Consider the following 25827-nt stretch of genomic DNA (forward strand, 5'->3'; position numbering starts at 1 on the left):
CTGTCCCCCCATCAAACACTCCCAGGACAGGTACAGCACGGGGTTAGATACAGAGTAAAGCTCCCTCTACACTGTCTCCCCATCAAACACTCCCAGGACAGGTACAGCACGGGGTTAGATACAGAGTAAAGTTCCCTCTACACTGTCCCCCCATCAAACACTCCCAGGACAGGGACAGCACGGGGTTAGATACAGAGTGAAGCTCCCTCTACACTGTCCCCCCCATCAAACACTCCCAGGACAGGTACAGCACGGGGTTAGATACAGAGTAAAGCTCCCTCTACACTGTCCCCCCATCAAACACTCCCAGGACAGGTACAGCACGGGGTTAGATACAGAGTAAAGCTCCTCCTACACTGTGGAGGAGAACGTGGGACTCACTCCCATGGGTGGAGTGGGGGAGAGAACATGGGGCTCACACCCACTGGAGTGGGGGAGAGAACGTGGGACTCGCTCCCAGTGAGGGAACAGGGATAGAACGTGGGACTCACTCCCATGGGTGGAGTGGGGGAGAACGTGGGACTCACTCCCAGTGAGGGAACAGGGGGAGAATGTGGGACTCGCTCCCACGGGGGGAGTGGTCGTAGTGAATAGCATCGGTGTGTTTAAGGGAGTGGGGGGCAGAGAGGAGAGGGGCCTTTACAGTGCAGGATGATCCACAGAAATAGTTTAGACTATTCTACAAAGGAACCAGAGAAACAGGAGGAGGCCATCCAGCCCCTCTCCCCTCCAGCCTGTTCCACAGGGACAGGAGGAGGCCATCCAGCCCCTCGGCCGTCCCTCTACTCACCCCCATTTTCTCCAAGGACTTAGCCAGCACGTCGCAGCCTTTTTTCTGGTTGACGAAGATGATGATGGGGGGGTCGAACCCTTCTTCCAGCAGGGCCAGCAGCTTCTTCCTGGAAACACGATACAGCCACGTTAATCACCCGCAGAGAGAGAGAGAGAGAGAGACAGGAACAGCAGGAGGGGGGGCCATTCAGCCCCGTCCTGTCCGATCGCACCCCCCCCCCCCTCCCCCAAAACCCTCCCAGCGGTTACCTCTTCTCTCCCTCCGACATCAGGTAGACCCGCTGCTCCACCCGTTCGTGGGGTTTGCCGGCGGACCCGATGTAGACGACGGCCGGCCTGCGCAGGTAGCTGCGGGCGAGTCGCTCCACCGAGGGAGGCATCGTGGCTGTAAACATGACCGTCTGTGCGTGTGTGTGTGTGTGTGTGTGTGTGTGTGTGTGTGTGTGTGGGGGGGGGGTGGGGTGGGGGGGAAACAATAAACACACAGTGAGTGAGAGACACGCAACTCCAATTCTTCGAAAGCCTCAACGCTCACCCCGAGTCTATCTCGCTGGCTCTCTCTCTCTCTTACCCCCCGCCGACCCCCACCCCCACCCCCCCCCCCCCCACCCCACCCCACCCCACAGCGCCCGCCCCCTCGTCAAGACCAGAAAGACACAGGAGCAGATTTAGGCCACTCGGAAGACACAGGAAGAGATGGACCAGTAGAGGCCCAACACCCTCTACTTTCTCAGGAGACTAAGGAAATTTGGCATGTCCGCTACGGACTCTCACCGACTTTTACAGATGCGCCCCCCCCCCCGATAGAAAGCATCCTTTCCGGGTGTATCCCAGCTCGGTCTGGGGCTCCTGCTCTGACCAAGACCGCAAGGAACTACAAAGGGTTGTGTGTGTGTGTGTGTGTGTGTGTGTGTGTGAACGTAGCCCAGTCCCATCACGCAAACCAGCCTCCCATCCATTGACTCCGTCTACACTTCCCGCTGCCTCAGGGGGGGGAAAAGCAGCCGGTATAATCAAGGACCCCCCCCTCCCCCCCGACACACCCCGGACATTCTCTCTTCCACCTTCTTCCTTCGGGGGAAAAAGGTACAAAAGTCGGTCGGTACGGGACCTCAGACTCAAGAACAGCTTCTTCCCTGCTGCTGTCGGACTTTTGAATGGACCTCCCTCGCGTTGAGCTGGTCTTTCTCTACACCCTCGCTGTGACTGTAACACTACATTCTGCACCCTCTCTCCTTTCCTTCTCTATGAACGGTATGCTTTGTCTGTCTAGCGCGCAAGAAACAATACTTTTCACTGTGTGTTAATACAGGTGACATTTGGGAGTTCCTATTGAATCTGCTTCCACCGCCCTTTCAGATCACAACAACTCCAAAACAAAATTCTCCACATCTACCCCCACCCCCAGGTTCTGTCACCAATTGTCTTCAATCTCTGTCTGCCCACCCTCTGGTTACTGACCCCTCCTGCCCCGGGTAAGCAGTTTTTCTCTCCCTCCCTCCCTGTCCTTAGATAGTCACTCCCTCCACCACTGACGCACAGTGGCAGCTGTGCGCACCGACTACTGGATGCCCCACGGTGACTCGCCGAGGCTCCTTCAAACAGCACCTTGCAAATCCGTGCGCCATACCTGTCTGTACTTATGTTTGCCGAGCTCGAAGTTGGCCATCATCTTCTCGGGGTCCTCCGCCTCGTCGGTATCCGGTTTCTGGTTGGTGACGGGCATGTGCTCGAGGATCCGCTGTACGTCCGGTTCGAAGCCCATGTCGATCATCCGATCAGCTTCGTCCAGAACCACGTAGGTGCAGCGGCTCAACACCAGGTATCGGTTCTCGAGGACATCGATCAGACGCCCCGGTGTGGCGATCACAATCTGGAGAGACAACAAGGCTCAAAAACAGAAGGACAAGCGCTCCCTCAGCACTGATCCTCCCCACACAGTGCGGCGGTCCCTCAGCACTGACCCTCCCCACACAGTGCGGCGGTCCCTCAGCACTGACCCTCCCCACACAGTGCGGCGCTCCCTCAGCACCGACCCTCCCCACACACAGTGCGGCGCTCCCTCAGCACTGACCCTCCCCACACACAGTGCGGCGCTCCCTCGGCACCGACCCTCCCACAGTGCGGCGCTCCCTCAGCACCGACCCTCCCCACACACAGTGCGGTGCTCCCTCAGCACCGACCCTCCCCACACACAGTGCGGTGCTCCCTCAGCACCGACCCTCCCCACACACAGTGCGGCGCTCCCTCAGCACCGACCCTCCCCACACACAGTGCGGCGCTCCCTCGGCACCGACCCTCCCACAGTGCGGCGCTCCCTCAGCACCGACCCTCCCCACACACAGTGCGACGCTCCCTCGGCACCGACCCTCCCCACACACAGTGCGACGCTCCCTCGGCACCGACCCTCCCCACACACAGTGCGACGCTCCCTCGGCACCGACCCTCCCCACACACAGTGCGGCGCTCCCTCGGCACCGACCCTCCCACAGTGCGGCGCTCCCTCAGCACCGACCCTCCCCACACACAGTGCGACGCTCCCTCGGCACCGACCCTCCCCACACACAGTGCGACGCTCCCTCGGCACCGACCCTCCCCACACACAGTGCGACGCTCCCTCGGCACCGACCCTCCCCACACACAGTGCGGTGCTCCCTCAGCACCGACCCTCCCCACACACAGTGCGGCGCTCCCTCGGCACCGACCCTCCCCACACACAGTGCGACGCTCCCTCGGCACCGACCCTCCCCACACACAGTGCGGTGCTCCCTCAGCACCGACCCTCCCCACACACAGTGCGGTGCTCCCTCGGCACCGACCCTCCCCACACACAGTGCGACGCTCCCTCGGCACCGACCCTCCCCACACACAATGCGACGCTCCCTCGGCACCGACCCTCCCCACACACAGTGCGACGCTCCCTCGGCACCGACCCTCCCCACACACAGTGCGGCGCTCCCTCGGCACCGACCCTCCCCACACACAGTGCGACGCTCCCTCGGCACCGACCCTCCCCACACACAGTGCGGTGCTCCCTCAGCACCGACCCTCCCCACACACAGTGCGACGCTCCCTCGGCACCGACCCTCCCCACACACAGTGCGGCGCTCCCTCAGCACCGACCCTCCCCACACAGTGCGGCGCTCCCTCAGCACCGACCCTCCCCACACACAGTGCGACGCTCCCTCGGCACCGACCCTCCCCACACACAGTGCGACGCTCCCTCGGCACCGACCCTCCCCACACACAGTGCGGCGCTCCCTCAGCACCGACCCTCCCCACACAGTGCGGCGCTCCCTCAGCACCGACCCTCCCCACACACAGTGCGACGCTCCCTCGGCACCGACCCTCCCCACACACAGTGCGGCGCTCCCTCGGCACCGACCCTCCCCACACACAGTGCGGCGCTCCCTCAGCACCGACCCTCCCCACACACACAGTGCGGCGCTCCCTCGGCACCGACCCTCCCACAGGAATGGAGTGTTTACCTCGCAGCCCATCCGGAGACGGAATCCTTGGTCTTCCCGAGAGATTCCACCGATCACAGCCACCGTGCGGATCCCCAAAGGCTTCCCGAACTTGATAGTCTCCTCCTCGATCTGCTGTGCCAATTCACGGGTAGGAGCCAGAATAATGGCATACGGACCCTGGTCAGATTCCTCGATCCTGTACGCAGGAGGGCAGAGAAACGGGCAACAGGTTAGGGCGAGTGGGGAGAGGGGGCTGCGATTGTTCTCCTCGGAGCAGAGAAGGTTACTGGGAGATTTAATCTAATAGTTCAAAATCACAAACAGCGGGAGCGAGAGCGGCAGAGGCAGAGACCCTCCCACAGTGCGGCGCTCCCTCAGCGCTGACCCTCCCCACACACAGTGCGGCGCTCCCTCAGCACTGACCCTCCCCACACACAGTGCGGCGCTCCCTCAGCACTGACCCTCCCCACACACAGTGCGGCGCTCCCTCAGCACTGACCCTCCCCACACACAGTGCGGCGCTCCCTCAGCACCGACCCTCCCCACACACACAGTGCGGCGCTCCCTCAGCACCGACCCTCCCCACACAGTGCGGCGCTCCCTCAGCACCGACCCTCCCCACACACAGTGCGGCGCTCCCTCAGCACCGACCCTCCCCACACACAGTGCGGCGCTCCCTCAGCACGGAGCGGGGTTTGGTGCTGTCTTACCTGTCGAGTTTGGGGAGAGTGGTGATCCAGACCAGTAACGGGATGAGGAAGGCGGCCGTTTTGCCACTTCCTGTCTCCGCCACGCCGATGATGTCTCTGTTCTGGAGTCCGATGGGGATGGCTTGACGCTGGATGGGCGTGGGTTCCTGAATGGGACAGAAGGAGACGAGATCTGTCAGGCTTTTCCCACCCGAGCCGTGAGGCATTGGGGAGAGTTACAGAACGGAGAGAGATCTCGGGGGTAACAGGTTCACAGCTCCTTGAAAGTGGGGGTCCCAGGTGGACAGAGTGGTGAAGAAGGCAGTCGGCATGCTTGGTTTTCATCGGTCAGAACATTGAATACAGGAGTTGGGGACGTCTTGTTGAAGTTGGACAAGACATTGGTAAGGCCCACACTTGGAAATACTGTGTACAGTTCTGGTCACCCTATTATAGAAAGGATATTATTAAACTAGAAAGAGCGCGGAAAAGATTTACTAGGATGTTACCGGGGACTTCTGATGGATTGAGTTATAAGGAGAGGCTGGGATAGACTGGGACTTTTTTCTCTGGAGTGTAGGAGGCTGAGGGGTGATCTTATAGAGGTCTATAAAATAATGAGGGGCACAGATCAGCGAGATAGTCAATATCTTTTTCCCCCCCAAAGGTAGGGGGAGTCTAAAACTAGAGGGCAGAGGTTTAAGGGTAGGGAGGGGGGTGTAGGGGGGGGGCTGAAGGAGGTTACAGAGATAGGGAGGGGATGTAGGGGGAGGTTACAGAGATAGGGAGGGGATGTAGGGGGTGCTGGAGGAGGTTACAGAGATAGGGAGGGGATGTAGGGGGAGGTTACAGAGATAGGGAAGGGATGTAGGGGGTGCTGGAGGAGGTTACAGAGATACGAAGGGGCACATGGGGCTGGAGGAGGTTACAGAGATAGGGAGGGGGTGTAGGGCTGGAGGAGGTTACAGAGATAGGGAGGGGGTGTAGGGGGGGCTGGAGGAGGTTACAGAGATAGGGAGGGGGTGTAGGGGGGCTGGAGGAGGTTACAGAGATAGGGAGGGGGTGTAGGGGGAGCTGGAGGAGGTTACAGAGATAGGGAGGGAATGTAGGGGGGGCTGGAGGAGGTTACAGAGATAGGGAGGGGGGTGTAGGGGGGGCTAGAGGAGGTTACAGAGATAGGGAGGGGGGTGTAGGGGGGGCTAGAGGAGGTTACAGAGATAGGGAGGGGGTGTAGGGGGGGCTGGAGGAGGTTACAGAGATAGGGAGGGGGGTGTAGGGGCTGGAGGGGGTTACAGAGATAGGGAGGGGGGTGTAGGGGGGTGCTGGAGGAGGTTACAGAGATAGGGAGGGGGTGTAGGGGTGCTGGAGGAGGTTACAGAGATAGGGAGGGGGGTGTAGGGGGGTGCTGGAGGAGGTTACAGAGATAGGGAGGGGGTGTAGGGGGGTGCTGGAGGAGGTTACAGAGATAGGGAGGGGGTGTAGGGGGGTGCTGGAGGAGGTTACAGAGATAGGGAGAGGGTGTAGGGGGGGGACTGGAGGAGGTTACAGAGATAGGGAGGGGGGTGTAGGGGGGGGCTGAACTTCCAGGGGGAATCATGCGGCCTGGGTGGGATGTTGGAGACAGTTCCCCAAGGCAGCAGGGAAGACAAGCAAGGTTCTGAAAGTTGCCCCACCCTCTCTATCCCCTCTCCCCACTCCTCACCTTGTAACCACACTTGTCGATGACCTCCTGAATGTGGAGCGGGAGACTGGAATCTTTCCAGGAGCGGATGGGATTGGGAATCCGCCCACCCTTCGTCGTAATGCTGTAATCCTCCCGGAATATCCTCCAATCCCTCTCCGTCATCTCATCCAGTTTCTTCTGGGACCAGTGACGATCGTCCCACCTCTGTTTTGCCTCCTTCTTGCGCACCTTCCGCAGCCGGGCCCTGCGTCCGGGAGACAGGGTGCAGTCAGAGGGCAGCGTGTGTCAGCATCAGACCCCCTCCCACACAGTGCGGCGCTCCCCCAGCACCGACCCTCCCCACGCAGTGCGGCGCTCCCTCAGCACTGACCCTCCCCACACACACAGTGCGGCGCTCCCCCAGCACCGACCCTCCCCACACACACAGTGCGGCGCTCCCTCAGCACCGACCCTCCCCACACACACAGTGCGGCGCTCCCTCAGCACCGACCCTCCCCACACAGTGCGGCGCTCCCTCAGCACTGACCCTCCCCACACAGTGCGGCGCTCCCTCAGCACTGACCCTCCCCACACACAGTGCGGCACTCCCCCAGCACCGACCCTCCCCACGCAGTGCGACGCTCCCCCAGCACCGACCCTCCCCACGCAGTGCGGCGCTCCCTCAGCACCGACCCTCCCCACACAGTGCGGTGCTCCCCCAGCACCGACCCTCCCCACACAGTGCGGCGCTCCCTCAGCACTGACCCTCCCCACACAGTGCGGCGCTCCCTCAGCACTGACCCTCCACAAAGTGCTTGCGGACGGCCCCCTCCCACTCCCTCACTCACTCTTCCTGCTCCTTCTCCTCCAGCGTGCGTCTCTTCTCCATCAGGTCCCCGTAGAACCTCGACTGCTCCCTCTTCTGTTGCTTGAGGTCGATGCCAGCAATGAAACCCCGGCCCAACAGCTGGACATGGTGGCGCTCCTTGTACCTGGAGAGAACGTGGCAGAATGTCAGAGAGAGAGAGAGAGAGAGAGGGGCACAGAGAGAGAGGGGGGGGGGACAGAGAGAGAGTGAGAGAGAGAGAGGGGGAGGCAGAGAGAGAGACAGAGAGAGAGAGAAAGAGAGTGGGGCAAAGAGAGGGAGAGAGGGGGGCAAAGAGAGGGGAGGGAGAGAAGGAGAAAGGGGAGGTAATCTATCCTCACATGGGGAGATTGGAGGAGAGTCCCACTCCCCGGGGAGGCAGTCTGTACTCTCAAGGGGAGAGTGAGGGAGGATCTCACTCCCTGGGGAGGTTACTGTACAGGGAGAGATGGAGAAGGGCGGAGGTTGCACTCCCTGGGGGAGGGTCTCACTCCCTGGGGAGGTTAACTGTACAGGGGGAGATGGAGAAGGGGGGAGGGTCTCACTCCCTGGGGAGGTTAACTGTACAGGGGGAGATGGAGAAGGGGGGAGGGTCTCACTCCCTGGGGAGGTTAACTGTACAGGGGGAGATGGAGAAGGGGGGAGGGTCTCACTCCCTGGGGAGGTTAACTGTACAGGGGGAGATGGAGAAGGGGGGAGGGTCTCACTCCCTGGGAGGTTAACTGTACAGGGGGAGATGGAGAAGGGGGGAGGGTCTCACTCCCTGGGGAGGTTAACTGTACAGGGGGAGTGGAGCAGGCGAGTTGCATCGCAGAGGAGATTGGGAGTGGACTTCACTCCCTGGGAGGCGTACAGGGGGAGATGGAGAAGGGGGGAGGTTGCACTCCCTGAGGGAGATTGGGAGAGGGATCATCACTCCCTGGGGAGGTTAACTGTACAGGGGGAGATTGGAGGAGAGTCCCACTCCCTGGGGTGGTGGTCTGTACTCACAGGGGGAGATTGGGAGGAGGGTCCCACTCCCTGGGGAGGTTAACTGAGGTCTCACTCCCTGGGAGGTTAACTGTACAGGGGGAGATGGAGAAGGGGGAGGTTGCACTCCCTGAGGGAGATTGGGAGAGGGTCTCACTCCCTGGGGAGGTTAGCTGTACAGGGGGAGATTGGAGGAGAGTCCCACTCCCTGGGGTGGTCACAGGGGGAGATTGGGAGGAGGGTCCCACTCCCTGGGAGGTTAAACTGTACAGGGGGAGATGGAGAAGGGGGGAGGGGCTCCCTGGGGTGGTGGTCTGTACTCACAGGGGGAGATTGGGAGGAGGGTCCCACTCCCTGGGGAGGTTAACTGTACAGGGGGAGATGGAGAAGGGGGGAGGGTCTCACTCCCCGGAGAGGTGGTCTATACTCACAGGGGGTTGTAGTCCAACGAGGTGTCCTCCGACGCGTCCCACTCGAAGACGAACTTCCTGTCGTTGAGATGTCTCGTCCGCCGCCGTTTCTTCACCCCCCCCAGGTAGCGCTCCTGCGAGAGACACCAAGTCCCACTCAGCACAACTCGCTCTGCGACCTTGCCCTAACGTCGCCTGCTGCACCGCCCTCCGCGGGGCCCTCACCTTCCGAGCTCCAACACCACTCCCCACCCCTCTCGCAACACACACACACCTTAAGATGGCCAACCCAGAAAACCAGGGTGGGCATCGGATATTCGACCTGGAGTGAGGGTGGAGGAAAGAACCGAAGGCCACCTTCCTAAATTTGCAGATGGTACAAAGACTGTGGCGAGACGAGGAAGCGGGGGGCTGCAGAGGGACTTGGGCAGGTTAGGGGGAGTGGGCAAAGAAGGGGCAGATGGAACACAATGTGGGGAAGTGTGAGGTTCCGCGCTTTGGAAGGGGGGGATGGAGGCGTTTAAAATAGGAAAAGACTATTTTCTAAATGGAGAAATGCTTCGAAAAACAGAAACACAAGGGGACTTGGGAGTCCTGGTTCAAGATTCTCAGAAGATTAACGCGTAGGTTCGGTCAGCAGGTAGGAAGGTAAATGCAACGTTAGCATTCATGTGGAGAGGGCTGGAATACAAGAGCAGGGATGGACTTCTGAGGCTGTGTGAGGCTCTGGTCGGACCCCATTTGGAGTATTGTGAGCAGTTTTGGGGTCCCCCCGTATCTCAGGAAGGATGGGCTGGGCCCTTGGAAAGGGTCCAGAGGGAGGTTCACCAGAACGATCCCTGGAATGAAGAGCTTGTGGTGTGAGGAACGGGTTGAGGATTCTGGGTCTGTACTCATTGGGAGTTTAGAAGGATGAGGAGTGGGGGGGGATCTTATTGAAACTTACAGGAGGCCCTGGATAGAGTGGACGTGGGAGAGGATGTTTCCACTAGTAGGAAAAACTAGAACCAGAGAGGGCACAACCTCAGGGTGAAGGGACGCTCCTTTAAAACAGAGATGGGGAGGGATTTCTTCACCCAGAGAGTGGGGAATGTGGGGAACTCTTTGCCGCAGAGGAGGCCGGGGTCACTGAGTGTCTTTAAGACAGAGATGGATCGGTTCCCGATTAATAAGGGGATCAGGGGGAAAAGGCAGGAGAATGGGGGGATGAGAAAAATATCAGCCATGATTGAATGAGGGGGCAGACTCGATGGACCAAATTTTGCTCCTGTGTCTCTGATTAGATTAGATTTATTATTGTCACGTGTATCGGGGATACAGTGAAAAGTATTGCTTCTGGCGTGCTGTACAGACAAAGCATACCGTTCATAGAGAAGGAAAGGAGAGAGGGTGCAGAATGTTAGTGTTACGGTCACAGCGAGGGTGTAGAGAAAGATCAGCTTAACGCGAGGGAGGTCCATTCAAAAGCTTGACGGCAGCAGGGAAGAAGCTGTTCTTGAGTCGGTCGGTACGGGACCTCAGACTTTTGTATCTTTCTCCCCCCGACGGAAGAAGGTGGAAGAGAGAATGTCCGGGGTGTGTGTGGGGTGGGGTGTGTGTGTGTGTGTGTCCGTCCTTGATTATACCGGCTGCTTTTCCCCGAGGCAGCGGGAAGTGTGGACGGAGTCAATGGATGGGAGGCTGGTGATGGAATGGGACACATTCGCGACCCTACCAGGACGGGTTGGTGGTGATCTGGACACCTAGAAACTTGAAGCTCTCGACCCTTTCAAAGACCATGGTCTCATGGACCGTGGATGCGAGGCTGAGGCTGGATTTCCCTCCTTCCCTCATCCGCCCAGGGTCTGTGGCGTGCGGAAGGTATAGGCAGCGGGGGGAGGGGGGGGGGGGCTGGCTTCCGCGTGGCCATACCTTGATGGCCTGCAGCTCCTTGGTCTTGTCCTTCTCCTCGCGCATCTTCAGTCTGCCGCCTTCCTCGTCATTGCTCTGGTTCTCCCGCTCGATCCTCTCTCTCCGCTCTCTCCTCTCTCGTTCCTGGGGGTCCTCTGAGGAGCGGGACACGGGGGTGGGGTGGGGGGGAACATGGGGGTGAACAGAGTGAGAAACAGGACGATCGCCCACACTCGACTTCCTACCTTTGCCCCAACTCGCAACCAAACCTTGGGGTGTGGGATGGGGGGGGTAAATGTATGGGGTTGTGGGGATAGGGCCTGGGGTGGGATTGTTGTCAGTGCAGACTCGATGGGCTGAATGGCCTCCTTCTGCACTGTAAGGATTCTATGATTCTTTTGATCCAGCAAGCCTATACCACATATTAATCCCACTAGTCCTCCTGACACTAAGGGACAATTTAGCACGGCCAGTCCACCCTAACCTACACATCTTTGGGACACTAAGGGACAATTTAGCACGGCCAATCCACCCTAACCTACACATCTTTGGGACACTAAGGGACAATTTAGCACGGCCAATCCACCCTAACCTACACATCTTTGGGACACTAAGGGACAATTTAGCACGGCCAATCCACCCTAACCTACACATCTTTGGGACACTAAGGGACAATTTAGCACGGCCAATCCACCCTAACCTACACATCTTTGGGACACTAAGGGACAATTTAGCACGGCCAATCCACCCTAACCTACACATCTTTGGGACACTAAGGGGCAATTTAGCACGGCCAATCCACCCTAACCTACACATCTTTGGGACACTAAGGGACAATTTAGCACGGCCAATCCACCCTAACCTACACATCTTTGGGACACTAAGGGGCAATTTAGCACGGCCAATCCACCCTAACCTACACATCTTTGGGACACTAAGGGGCAATTTAGCACGGCCAATCCACCCTAACCTACACATCTTTGGGACACTAAGGGACAATTTAGCACGGCCAATCCACCCTAACCTACACATCTTTGGGACACTAAGGGGCAATTTAGCACGGCCAATCCACCCTAACCTACACATCTTTGGGACACTAAGGGGCAATTTAGCACGGCCAATCCACCCTAACCTACACATCTTTGGGACACTAAGGGACAATTTAGCACGGCCAATCCACCCTAACCTACACATCTTTGGGACACTAAGGGGCAATTTAGCATGGCCAATCCACCCTAACCTACACATCTTTGGGACACTAAGGGGCAATTTAGCACGGCCAATCCACCCTAACCTACACATCTTTGGGACACTAAGGGGCAATTTAGCACGGCCAATCCACCCTAACCTACACATCTTTGGGACACTAAGGGACAATTTAGCACGGCCAATCCACCCTAACCTACACATCTTTGGGACACTAAGGGACAATTTAGCACGGCCAATCCACCCTAACCTACACATCTTTGGACACTAAGGGGCAATTTAGCATGGCCAATCCACCCTAACCTACACATCTTTGGGACACTAAGGGACAATTTAGCATGGCCAATCCACCCTAACCTACACATCTTTGGGACACTAAGGGACAATTTAGCATGGCCAATCCACCCTAACCTACACATCTTTGGGACACTAAGGGACAATTTAGCATGGCCAATCCACCCTAACCTACACATCTTTGGGACACTAAGGGACAATTTAGCATGGCCAATCCACCCTAACCTACACATCTTTGGGACACTAAGGGACAATTTAGCATGGCCAATCCACCCTAACCTACACATCTTTGGGACACTAAGGGACAATTTAGCATGGCCAATCCACCCTAACCTACACATCTTTGGGACACTAAGGGGCAATTTAGCACGGCCAATCCACCCTAACCTACACATCTTTGGGACACTAAGGGACAATTTAGCACGGCCAATCCACCCTAACCTACACATCTTTGGGACACTAAGGGGCAATTTAGCACGGCCAATCCACCCTAACCTACACATCTTTGGGACACTAAGGGGCAATTTAGCACGGCCAATCCACCCTAACCTACACATCTTTGGGACACTAAGGGACAATTTAGCACGGCCAATCCACCCTAACCTACACATCTTTGGGACACTAAGGGGCAATTTAGCATGGCCAATCCACCCTAACCTACACATCTTTGGGACACTAAGGGGCAATTTAGCATGGCCAATCCACCCTAACCTACACATCTTTGGGACACTAAGGGGACAATTTAGCACGGCCAATCCACCCTAACCTACACATCTTTGGGACACTAAGGGGACAATTTAGCATGGCCAATCCACCCTAACCTACACATCTTTGGGACACTAAGGGGCAATTTAGCATGGCCAATCCACCCTAACCTACACATCTTTGGGACACTAAGGGGCAATTTAGCACGGCCAATCCACCCTAACCTACACATCTTTGGGACACTAAGGGGCAATTTAGCACGGCCAATCCACCCTAACCTACACATCTTTGGGACACTAAGGGACAATTTAGCACGGCCAATCCACCCTAACCTACACATCTTTGGGACACTAAGGGACAATTTAGCACGGCCAATCCACCCTAACCTACACATCTTTGGACACTAAGGGGCAATTTAGCATGGCCAATCCACCCTAACCTACACATCTTTGGGACACTAAGGGACAATTTAGCATGGCCAATCCACCCTAACCTACACATCTTTGGGACACTAAGGGACAATTTAGCATGGCCAATCCACCCTAACCTACACATCTTTGGGACACTAAGGGACAATTTAGCATGGCCAATCCACCCTAACCTACACATCTTTGGGACACTAAGGGACAATTTAGCATGGCCAATCCACCCTAACCTACACATCTTTGGGACACTAAGGGACAATTTAGCATGGCCAATCCACCCTAACCTACACATCTTTGGGACACTAAGGGACAATTTAGCATGGCCAATCCACCCTAACCTACACATCTTTGGGACACTAAGGACAATTTAGCATGGCCAATCCACCCTAACCTACACATCTTTGGGACACTAAGGACAATTTAGCATGGCCAATCCACCCTAACCTACACATCTTTGGGACACTAAGGGACAATTTAGCACGGCCAATCCACCCTAACCTACAGGTCTTTGGGACACTAAGGGACAATTTAGCACGGCCAATCCACCCTAACCTACAGGTCTTTGGGACACTAAGGGGCAATTTAGCACGGCCAATCCACCCTAACCTACACATCTTTGGGACACTAAGGGACAATTTAGCACGGCCAATCCACCCTAACCTACACATCTTTGGGACACTAAGGGGCAATTTAGCATGGCCAATCCACCCTAACCTACACATCTTTGGGACACTAAGGGGCAATTTAGCACGGCCAATCCACCCTAACCTACACATCTTTGGGACACTAAGGGGCAATTTAGCACGGCCAATCCACCCTAACCTACACATCTTTGGGACACTAAGGGACAATTTAGCACGGCCAATCCACCCTAACCTACACATCTTTGGGACACTAAGGGACAATTTAGCACGGCCAATCCACCCTAACCTACACATCTTTGGACACTAAGGGGCAATTTAGCATGGCCAATCCACCCTAACCTACACATCTTTGGGACACTAAGGGACAATTTAGCATGGCCAATCCACCCTAACCTACACATCTTTGGGACACTAAGGGACAATTTAGCACGGCCAATCCACCCTAACCTGCACATCTTTGGGACACTAAGGGGACAATTTAGCACGGCCAATCCACCCTAACCTACACATCTTTGGGACACTAAGGGACAATTTAGCACGGCCAATCCACCCTAACCTACACATCTTTGGGACACTAAGGGGACAATTTAGCACGGCCAATCCACCCTAACCTACACATCTTTGGGACACTAAGGGACAATTTAGCACGGCCAATCCACCCTAACCTACACATCTTTGGGACACTAAGGGACAATTTAGCACGGCCAATCCACCCTAACCTACACATCTTTGGACACTAAGGGGCAATTTCGCATGGCCAATCCACCCTAACCTACACATCTTTGGGACACTAAGGGACAATTTAGCATGGCCAATCCACCCTAACCTACACATCTTTGGGACACTAAGGGACAATTTAGCATGGCCAATCCACCCTAACCTACACATCTTTGGGACACTAAGGGACAATTTAGCATGGCCAATCCACCCTAACCTACACATCTTTGGGACACTAAGGGACAATTTAGCATGGCCAATCCACCCTAACCTACACATCTTTGGGACACTAAGGGACAATTTAGCATGGCCAATCCACCCTAACCTACACATCTTGGGACACTAAGGGACAATTTAGCATGGCCAATCCACCCTAACCTACACATCTTTGGGACACTAAGGGACAATTTAGCATGGCCAATCCACCCTAACCTACACATCTTTGGGACACTAAGGACAATTTAGCATGGCCAATCCACCCTAACCTACACATCTTTGGGACACTAAGGGACAATTTAGCACGGCCAATCCACCCAAACCTACACATCTTTGGACACTAAGGGACAATTTAGCACGGCCAATCCACCCTAACCTACACATCTTTGGGACACTAAGGGGCAATTTAGCACGGCCAATCCACCCTAACCTACACATCTTTGGGACACTAAGGGACAATTTAGCACGGCCAATCCACCCTAACCTACACATCTTTGGGACACTAAGGGGCAATTTAGCACGGCCAATCCACCCTAACCTACACATCTTTGGGACACTAAGGGGCAATTTAGCACGGCCAATCCACCCTAACCTACACATCTTTGGGACACTAAGGGACAATTTAGCACGGCCAATCCACCCTAACCTACACATCTTTGGGACACTAAGGGGCAATTTAGCATGGCCAATCCACCCTAACCTACACATCTTTGGGACACTAAGGGGCAATTTAGCACGGCCAATCCACCCTAACCTACACATCTTTGGGACACTAAGGGGCAATTTAGCACGGCCAATCCACCCTAACCTACACATCTTTGGGACACTAAGGGACAATTTAGCACGGCCAATCCACCCTAACCTACACATCTTTGGGACACTAAGGGACAATTTAGCACGGCCAATCCACCCTAACCTACACATCTTTGGGACACTAAGGGACAATTTAGCACGGCCAATCCACCCTAACCTACACATCTTTGGGACACTAAGGGACAATTTAGCACGGCCAATCCACCCTAACCTACACATCTTTGGACACTAAGGGGCAATTTAGCATGGCCAATCCACCCTAACCTACACATCTTTGGGACACTAAGGGACAATTTAGCATGGCCAATCCACCCTAACCTACACATCTTTGGGACACTAAGGGACAATTTAGCACGGCCAATCCACCCTAACCTGCACATCTTTGGGACACTAAGGGGACAATTTAGCACGGCCAATCCACCCTAACCTACACATCTTTGGGACACTAAGGGGACAATTTAGCACGGCCAATCCACCCTAACCTACACATCTTTGGGACACTAAGGGACAATTTAGCACGGCCAATCCACCCTAACCTACACATCTTTGGGACACTAAGGGACAATTTAGCACGGCCAATCCACCCTAACCTACACATCTTTGGACACTAAGGGGCAATTTAGCATGGCCAATCCACCCTAACCTACACATCTTTGGGACACTAAGGGACAATTTAGCATGGCCAATCCACCCTAACCTACACATCTTTGGGACACTAAGGGACAATTTAGCATGGCCAATCCACCCTAACCTACACATCTTTGGGACACTAAGGGACAATTTAGCATGGCCAATCCACCCTAACCTACACATCTTTGGGACACTAAGGGACAATTTAGCATGGCCAATCCACCCTAACCTACACATCTTTGGGACACTAAGGGACAATTTAGCATGGCCAATCCACCCTAACCTACACATCTTTGGGACACTAAGGGACAATTTAGCATGGCCAATCCACCCTAACCTACACATCTTTGGGACACTAAGGGGCAATTTAGCACGGCCAATCCACCCTAACCTACACATCTTTGGGACACTAAGGGGCAATTTAGCACGGCCAATCCACCCTAACCTACAATACTCGATCGAGTCACTAAGGGCAATTTAGCACGTGCCAATCCACCCTAAACCTACAATCTTTGGGACACTAAGGGACAATTTAGCACGGCCAATCCACCCTAACCTACACATCTTTGGGACACTAAGGGGCAATTTAGCATGGCCAATCCACCCTAACCTACACATCTTTGGGACACTAAGGGGCAATTTAGCACGGCCAATCCACCCTAACCTACACATCTTTGGGACACTAAGGGCAATTTAGCACGGCCAATCCACCCTAACCTACACATCTTTGGGACACTAAGGGGACAATTTAGCACGGCCAATCCACCCTAACCTACACATCTTTGGGACACTAAGGGACAATTTAGCACGGCCAATCCACCCTAACCTACACATCTTTGGGACACTAAGGGGACAATTTAGCACGGCCAATCCACCCTAACCTACACATCTTTGGGACACTAAGGGGACAATTTAGCACGGCCAATCCACCCTAACCTACACATCTTTGGGACACTAAGGGACAATTTAGCACGGCCAATCCACCCTAACCTACACATCTTTGGGACACTAAGGGGACAATTTAGCACGGCCAATCCACCCTAACCTACACATCTTTGGGACACTAAGGGACAATTTAGCACGGCCAATCCACCCTAACCTACACATCTTTGGGACACTAAGGGACAATTTAGCACGGCCAATCCACCCTAACCTACACATCTTTGGGACACTAAGGGGACAATTTAGCACGGCCAATCCACCCTAACCTACACATCTTTGGGACACTAAGGGACAATTTAGCACGGCCAATCCACCCTAACCTACACATCTTTGGGACACTAAGGGGCAATTTAGCACGGCCAATCCACCCTAACCTACACATCTTTGGGACACTAAGGGCAATTTAGCACGGCCAATCCACCCTAACCTACACATCTTTGGGACACTAAGGGACAATTTAGCACGGCCAATCCACCCTAACCTACACATCTTTGGGACACTAAGGGGCAATTTAGCACGGCCAATCCACCCTAACCTACACATCTTTGGGACACTAAGGGGCAATTTAGCACGGCCAATCCACCCTAACCTACACCTTTGGGACACTAAGGGGCAATTTAGCACGGCCAATCCACCCTAACCTACACATCTTTGGGACACTAAGGGGCAATTTAGCACGGCCAATCCACCCTAACCTACACATCTTTGGGACACTAAGGGGACAATTTAGCACGGCCAATCCACCCTAACCTACACATCTTTGGGACACTAAGGGACAATTTAGCACGGCCAATCCACCCTAACCTACACATCTTTGGGACACTAAGGGGACAATTTAGCACGGCCAATCCACCCTAACCTACACATCTTTGGGACACTAAGGGGACAATTTAGCACGGCCAATCCACCCTAACCTACACATCTTTGGGACACTAAGGGACAATTTAGCATGGCCAATCCACCCTAACCTACACATCTTTGGGACACTAAGGGACAATTTAGCACGGCCAATCCACCCTAACCTACACATCTTTGGGACACTAAGGGACAATTTAGCACGGCCAATCCACCCTAACCTACACATCTTTGGGACACTAAGGGGCAATTTAGCACGGCCAATCCACCCTAACCTACACATCTTTGGGACACTAAGGGGCAATTTAGCACGGCCAATCCACCCTAACCTACACATCTTTGGGACACTAAGGGGCAATTTAGCACGGCCAATCCACCCTAACCTACACATCTTTGGGACACTAAGGGGCAATTTAGCACGGCCAATCCACCCTAACCTACACATCTTTGGGACACTAAGGGGCAATTTAGCACGGCCAATCCACCCTAACCTACACATCTTTGGGACACTAAGGGACAATTTAGCACGGCCAATCCACCCTAACCTACACATCTTTGGGACACTAAGGGGCAATTTAGCATGGCCAATCCACCCTAACCTACACATCTTTGGGACACTAAGGGGCAATTTAGCACGGCCAATCCACCCTAACCTACACATCTTTGGGACACTAAGGGGCAATTTAGCACGGCCAATCCACCCTAACCTACACATCTTTGGGACACTAAGGGACAATTTAGCACGGCCAATCCACCCTAACCTACACATCTTTGGGACACTAAGGGACAATTTAGCACGGCCAATCCACCCTAACCTACACATCTTTGGGACACTAAGGGACAATTTAGCACGGCCAATCCACCCTAACCTACACATCTTTGGACACTAAGGGACAATTTAGCACGGCCAATCCACCCTAACCTACACATCTTTGGACACTAAGGGGCAATTTAGCATGGCCAATCCACCCTAACCTACACATCTTTGGGACACTAAGGGACAATTTAGCATGGCCAATCCACCCTAACCTACACATCTTTGGGACACTAAGGGACAATTTAGCACGGCCAATCCACCCTAACCTGCACATCTTTGGGACACTAAGGGGACAATTTAGCACGGCCAATCCACCCTAACCTACACATCTTTGGGACACTAAGGGACAATTTAGCACGGCCAATCCACCCTAACCTACACATCTTTGGGACACTAAGGGGACAATTTAGCACGGCCAATCCACCCTAACCTACACATCTTTGGGACACTAAGGGACAATTTAGCACGGCCAATCCACCCTAACCTACACATCTTTGGGACACTAAGGGACAATTTAGCACGGCCAATCCACCCTAACCTACACATCTTTGGACACTAAGGGGCAATTTAGCATGGCCAATCCACCCTAACCTACACATCTTTGGGACACTAAGGGACAATTTAGCATGGCCAATCCACCCTAACCTACACATCTTTGGGACACTAAGGGACAATTTAGCATGGCCAATCCACCCTAACCTACACATCTTTGGGACACTAAGGGACAATTTAGCATGGCCAATCCACCCTAACCTACACATCTTTGGGACACTAAGGGACAATTTAGCATGGCCAATCCACCCTAACCTACACATCTTTGGGACACTAAGGGACAATTTAGCATGGCCAATCCACCCTAACCTACACATCTTTGGGACACTAAGGGACAATTTAGCATGGCCAATCCACCCTAACCTACACATCTTTGGGACACTAAGGGACAATTTAGCATGGCCAATCCACCCTAACCTACACATCTTTTGGACACTAAGGGACAATTTAGCATGGCCAATCCACCCTAACCTACACATCTTTGGGACACTAAGGGACAATTTAGCACGGCCAATCCACCCAAACCTACACATCTTTGGACACTAAGGGACAATTTAGCACGGCCAATCCACCCTAACCTACACATCTTTGGGACACTAAGGGGCAATTTAGCACGGCCAATCCACCCTAACCTACACATCTTTGGGACACTAAGGGACAATTTAGCACGGCCAATCCACCCTAACCTACACATCTTTGGGACACTAAGGGGCAATTTAGCACGGCCAATCCACCCTAACCTACACATCTTTGGGACACTAAGGGGCAATTTAGCACGGCCAATCCACCCTAACCTACACATCTTTGGGACACTAAGGGACAATTTAGCACGGCCAATCCACCCTAACCTACACATCTTTGGGACACTAAGGGGCAATTTAGCATGGCCAATCCACCCTAACCTACACATCTTTGGGACACTAAGGGGCAATTTAGCACGGCCAATCCACCCTAACCTACACATCTTTGGGACACTAAGGGGCAATTTAGCACGGCCAATCCACCCTAACCTACACATCTTTGGGACACTAAGGGGACAATTTAGCACGGCCAATCCACCCTAACCTACACATCTTTGGGACACTAAGGGACAATTTAGCACGGCCAATCCACCCTAACCTACACATCTTTGGGACACTAAGGGGACAATTTAGCACGGCCAATCCACCCTAACCTACACATCTTTGGGACACTAAGGGGACAATTTAGCACGGCCAATCCACCCTAACCTACACATCTTTGGGACACTAAGGGACAATTTAGCATGGCCAATCCACCCTAACCTACACATCTTTGGGACACTAAGGGGACAATTTAGCACGGCCAATCCACCCTAACCTACACATCTTTGGGACACTAAGGGACAATTTAGCACGGCCAATCCACCCAAACCTACACATCTTTGGACACTAAGGGACAATTTAGCACGGCCAATCCACCCTAACCTACACATCTTTGGGACACTAAGGGGCAATTTAGCACGGCCAATCCACCCTAACCTACACATCTTTGGGACACTAAGGGACAATTTAGCACGGCCAATCCACCCTAACCTACACATCTTTGGGACACTAAGGGGCAATTTAGCACGGCCAATCCACCCTAACCTACACATCTTTGGGACACTAAGGGGCAATTTAGCACGGCCAATCCACCCTAACCTACACATCTTTGGGACACTAAGGGACAATTTAGCACGGCCAATCCACCCTAACCTACACATCTTTGGGACACTAAGGGGCAATTTAGCATGGCCAATCCACCCTAACCTACACATCTTTGGGACACTAAGGGGCAATTTAGCACGGCCAATCCACCCTAACCTACACATCTTTGGGACACTAAGGGGCAATTTAGCACGGCCAATCCACCCTAACCTACACATCTTTGGGACACTAAGGGGACAATTTAGCACGGCCAATCCACCCTAACCTACACATCTTTGGGACACTAAGGGACAATTTAGCACGGCCAATCCACCCTAACCTACACATCTTTGGGACACTAAGGGGACAATTTAGCACGGCCAATCCACCCTAACCTACACATCTTTGGGACACTAAGGGGACAATTTAGCACGGCCAATCCACCCTAACCTACACATCTTTGGGACACTAAGGGACAATTTAGCATGGCCAATCCACCCTAACCTACACATCTTTGGGACACTAAGGGACAATTTAGCACGGCCAATCCACCCAAACCTACACATCTTTGGACACTAAGGGACAATTTAGCACGGCCAATCCACCCTAACCTACACATCTTTGGGACACTAAGGGGCAATTTAGCACGGCCAATCCACCCTAACCTACACATCTTTGGGACACTAAGGGACAATTTAGCACGGCCAATCCACCCTAACCTACACATCTTTGGGACACTAAGGGGCAATTTAGCACGGCCAATCCACCCTAACCTACACATCTTTGGGACACTAAGGGGCAATTTAGCACGGCCAATCCACCCTAACCTACACATCTTTGGGACACTAAGGGACAATTTAGCACGGCCAATCCACCCTAACCTACACATCTTTGGGACACTAAGGGGCAATTTAGCATGGCCAATCCACCCTAACCTACACATCTTTGGGACACTAAGGGGCAATTTAGCACGGCCAATCCACCCTAACCTACACATCTTTGGGACACTAAGGGGCAATTTAGCACGGCCAATCCACCCTAACCTACACATCTTTGGGACACTAAGGGACAATTTAGCACGGCCAATCCACCCTAACCTACACATCTTTGGGACACTAAGGGACAATTTAGCACGGCCAATCCACCCTAACCTACACATCTTTGGGACACTAAGGGACAATTTAGCACGGCCAATCCACCCTAACCTACACATCTTTGGGACACTAAGGGACAATTTAGCACGGCCAATCCACCCTAACCTACACATCTTTGGACACTAAGGGGCAATTTAGCATGGCCAATCCACCCTAACCTACACATCTTTGGGACACTAAGGGACAATTTAGCATGGCCAATCCACCCTAACCTACACATCTTTGGGACACTAAGGGACAATTTAGCACGGCCAATCCACCCTAACCTGCACATCTTTGGGACACTAAGGGGACAATTTAGCACGGCCAATCCACCCTAACCTACACATCTTTGGGACACTAAGGGACAATTTAGCACGGCCAATCCACCCTAACCTACACATCTTTGGGACACTAAGGGGACAATTTAGCACGGCCAATCCACCCTAACCTACACATCTTTGGGACACTAAGGGACAATTTAGCACGGCCAATCCACCCTAACCTACACATCTTTGGGACACTAAGGGACAATTTAGCACGGCCAATCCACCCTAACCTACACATCTTTGGACACTAAGGGGCAATTTAGCATGGCCAATCCACCCTAACCTACACATCTTTGGGACACTAAGGGACAATTTAGCATGGCCAATCCACCCTAACCTACACATCTTTGGGACACTAAGGGACAATTTAGCATGGCCAATCCACCCTAACCTACACATCTTTGGGACACTAAGGGACAATTTAGCATGGCCAATCCACCCTAACCTACACATCTTTGGGACACTAAGGGACAATTTAGCATGGCCAATCCACCCTAACCTACACATCTTTGGGACACTAAGGGACAATTTAGCATGGCCAATCCACCCTAACCTACACATCTTTGGGACACTAAGGGACAATTTAGCATGGCCAATCCACCCTAACCTACACATCTTTGGGACACTAAGGGACAATTTAGCATGGCCAATCCACCCTAACCTACACATCTTTGGGACACTAAGGGACAATTTAGCATGGCCAATCCACCCTAACCTACACATCTTTGGGACACTAAGGGACAATTTAGCACGGCCAATCCACCCAAACCTACACATCTTTGGACACTAAGGGACAATTTAGCACGGCCAATCCACCCTAACCTACACATCTTTGGGACACTAAGGGGCAATTTAGCACGGCCAATCCACCCTAACCTACACATCTTTGGGACACTAAGGGGACAATTTAGCACGGCCAATCCACCCTAACCTACACATCTTTGGGACACTAAGGGGCAATTTAGCACGGCCAATCCACCCTAACCTACACATCTTTGGGACACTAAGGGACAATTTAGCACGGCCAATCCACCCTAACCTACACATCTTTGGGACACTAAGGGGCAATTTAGCATGGCCAATCCACCCTAACCTACACATCTTTGGGACACTAAGGGGCAATTTAGCACGGCCAATCCACCCTAACCTACACATCTTTGGGACACTAAGGGGCAATTTAGCACGGCCAATCCACCCTAATTCGCACAAAAAAAGGGGCTTCAAGTTTTTAGGTGTCTATCTCTGTAACCTCCTCCAGCCCCCCTACACCCCCCTCCCTATCTCTGTAACCTCCTCCAGCACCCCCTACACCCCCTCCCTATCTCTGTAACCTCCTCCAGCACCCCCTACACCCCTCCCTATCTCTGTAACCTCCTCCAGCACCCCCTACACCCCCTCCCTATCTCTGTAACCTCCTCCAGTCCCCCCTACACCCCCTCCCTATCTCTGTAACCTCCTCCAGCACCCCCTACACCCCCTCCCTATCTCTGTAACCTCCTCCAGCACCCCCCTACACCCCCTCCCTATCTCTGTAACCTCCTCCAGCACCCCCTACACCCCCTCCCTATCTCTGTAACCTCCTCCAGCCCCCCTACACCCTCTCCCTATCTCTGTAACCTCCTCCAGTCCCCCTACACCCCCTCCCTATCTCTGTAACCTCCTCCAGCACCCCCTACACCCCCTCCCTATCTCTGTAACCTCCTCCAGCACCCCCTACACCCCCTCCCTATCTCTGTAACCTCCTCCAGTCCCCCCTACACCCCCTCCCTATCTCTGTAACCTCCTCCAGCACCCCCTACACCCCCTCCCTATCTCTGTAACCTCCTCCAGCACCCCCCTACACCCCCTCCCTATCTCTGTAACCTCCTCCAGCACCCCCTACACCCCCTCCCTATCTCTGTAACCTCCTCCAGCACCCCCTACACCCCCTCCCTATCTCTGTAACCTCCTCCAGCCCCCTACACTACCCCCCCCCCCAGTCTCCATAACATCCCCCAGCCCCTCCCTATTGGTAAGGCCACACTTGAAATACTGTGTACAGTTCTGGTCACCCTATTATAGAAAGGATATTATTAAACTAGAAAGAGCGCAGAAAAGATTTACGAGGATGCTACCGGGGACTTTTGATGGATTGAGTTATAAGGAGAGGCTGGATAGACTGGGAGTTTTTTCTCTGGAGCGTAGGAGGCTGAGGGGTGATCTTATAGAGGTCTATAAAATAATGAGGGGCACAGATCAGCGAGATAGTCAATATCTTTTCCCCCCAAAGGTAGGGGGAGTCTAAAACTAGAGGGCAGAGGTTTAAGGTGAGAGGGGAGAGGGTCCAGAGGGGCAACTTTTTCACCCAGAGGGTGGTGAGTGTCTGGAACGAGCTGCCAGAGGCAGTAGTAGAGGCGGGGACAATTTTGTCTTTTAAAAGCATTTAGATAGTTACGTGGGTACGATGGGTATAGAGGGGATATGGGGGGGGCAAACACGGGCAATTGGGATTAGCTTAGGAATTTTAGAAAAGGGTCAGCATGGACAAGCTGGGCCGAACGGACTGTTTCCCTGCTGTAAATGTCTATCTCCTCGCGCGACTGGACGGCAGAGCTCGCTGCTGCAGAGGTGGTGAAGGTGCTGTTGGCTGAGTGTTGGGGAAACGAGGGGGGAGGGGGGGGGGGGCAGGTAAGGAAATGGGTACCACCGCCAGGCTGTCAACACCCGGGTCCCGTCCCACTCTCCGCGGCCGCACAGGAGGCTCAGGGAAGACCCCCCCCCGACAGCAGCACCCCCCCCCCCCCCCCCCCGCCGTCCCTCGCTCGCGTACCCAGCATCTTCCTGCCCAACTCCTGGAACAGCTTCTGCTTCTTCCTCTCATCCTCCTGCACTCGCCTGCGTTCGTCCACCTCCTGCGCCCTCCGACGCAGCGCCTCCGCCTCCCGCTCCGCCTTGGAGAGGAACTTGGGCTGGAGAGGGAGAGAGGGAGAGAGGGAGAGAGAGAGAGAGAGAGAGAGGTGGTGTCAAACTGCAAGTTTCCTTTCATAACTCAGGAAAGAGACATGCCGTCAAAGTTTTCTGCTTTGCACTCAACAGGACCGAGGCGAGATTGCCAAGTTTCAGACGGATCTGCAACTCACACGACGGAAGGGGGTTTCAAAAAACACGGGGTGCTT

At 54.0% G+C, this 25827-nt stretch overlaps 1 protein-coding gene across 1 annotated transcript in view; it reads right to left on the reverse strand.

Moving 5' to 3' along the window:
• Positions 1 to 25620, reverse strand: part of ddx23 (DEAD (Asp-Glu-Ala-Asp) box polypeptide 23) — a gene marked incomplete at its 5' end in the record, with an annotated part of 28494 nt that extends 2874 nt beyond the window's left edge. Inside the window, 10 exons of the mRNA XM_080184991.1 lie at positions 791 to 899; positions 1042 to 1193; positions 2423 to 2665; positions 4281 to 4458; positions 4973 to 5118; positions 6654 to 6879; positions 7463 to 7606; positions 8880 to 8992; positions 10770 to 10903; positions 25482 to 25620. Coding sequence (XP_080041117.1) covers positions 791 to 899; positions 1042 to 1193; positions 2423 to 2665; positions 4281 to 4458; positions 4973 to 5118; positions 6654 to 6879; positions 7463 to 7606; positions 8880 to 8992; positions 10770 to 10903; positions 25482 to 25620 — 1584 coding nt within the window. The remainder of the gene's footprint in view (positions 1 to 790; positions 900 to 1041; positions 1194 to 2422; positions 2666 to 4280; positions 4459 to 4972; positions 5119 to 6653; positions 6880 to 7462; positions 7607 to 8879; positions 8993 to 10769; positions 10904 to 25481) is intronic.
• Between the last annotated feature and the right edge of the window lie 207 nt (positions 25621 to 25827).

The sequence above is a fragment of the Carcharhinus amblyrhynchos genome, unplaced genomic scaffold (assembly GCF_965287045.1).
Source record: "Carcharhinus amblyrhynchos unplaced genomic scaffold, sCarAmb.v2.hapA chromosome_1106, whole genome shotgun sequence".
NCBI classification, from domain to species: domain Eukaryota; kingdom Metazoa; phylum Chordata; class Chondrichthyes; order Carcharhiniformes; family Carcharhinidae; genus Carcharhinus; species Carcharhinus amblyrhynchos.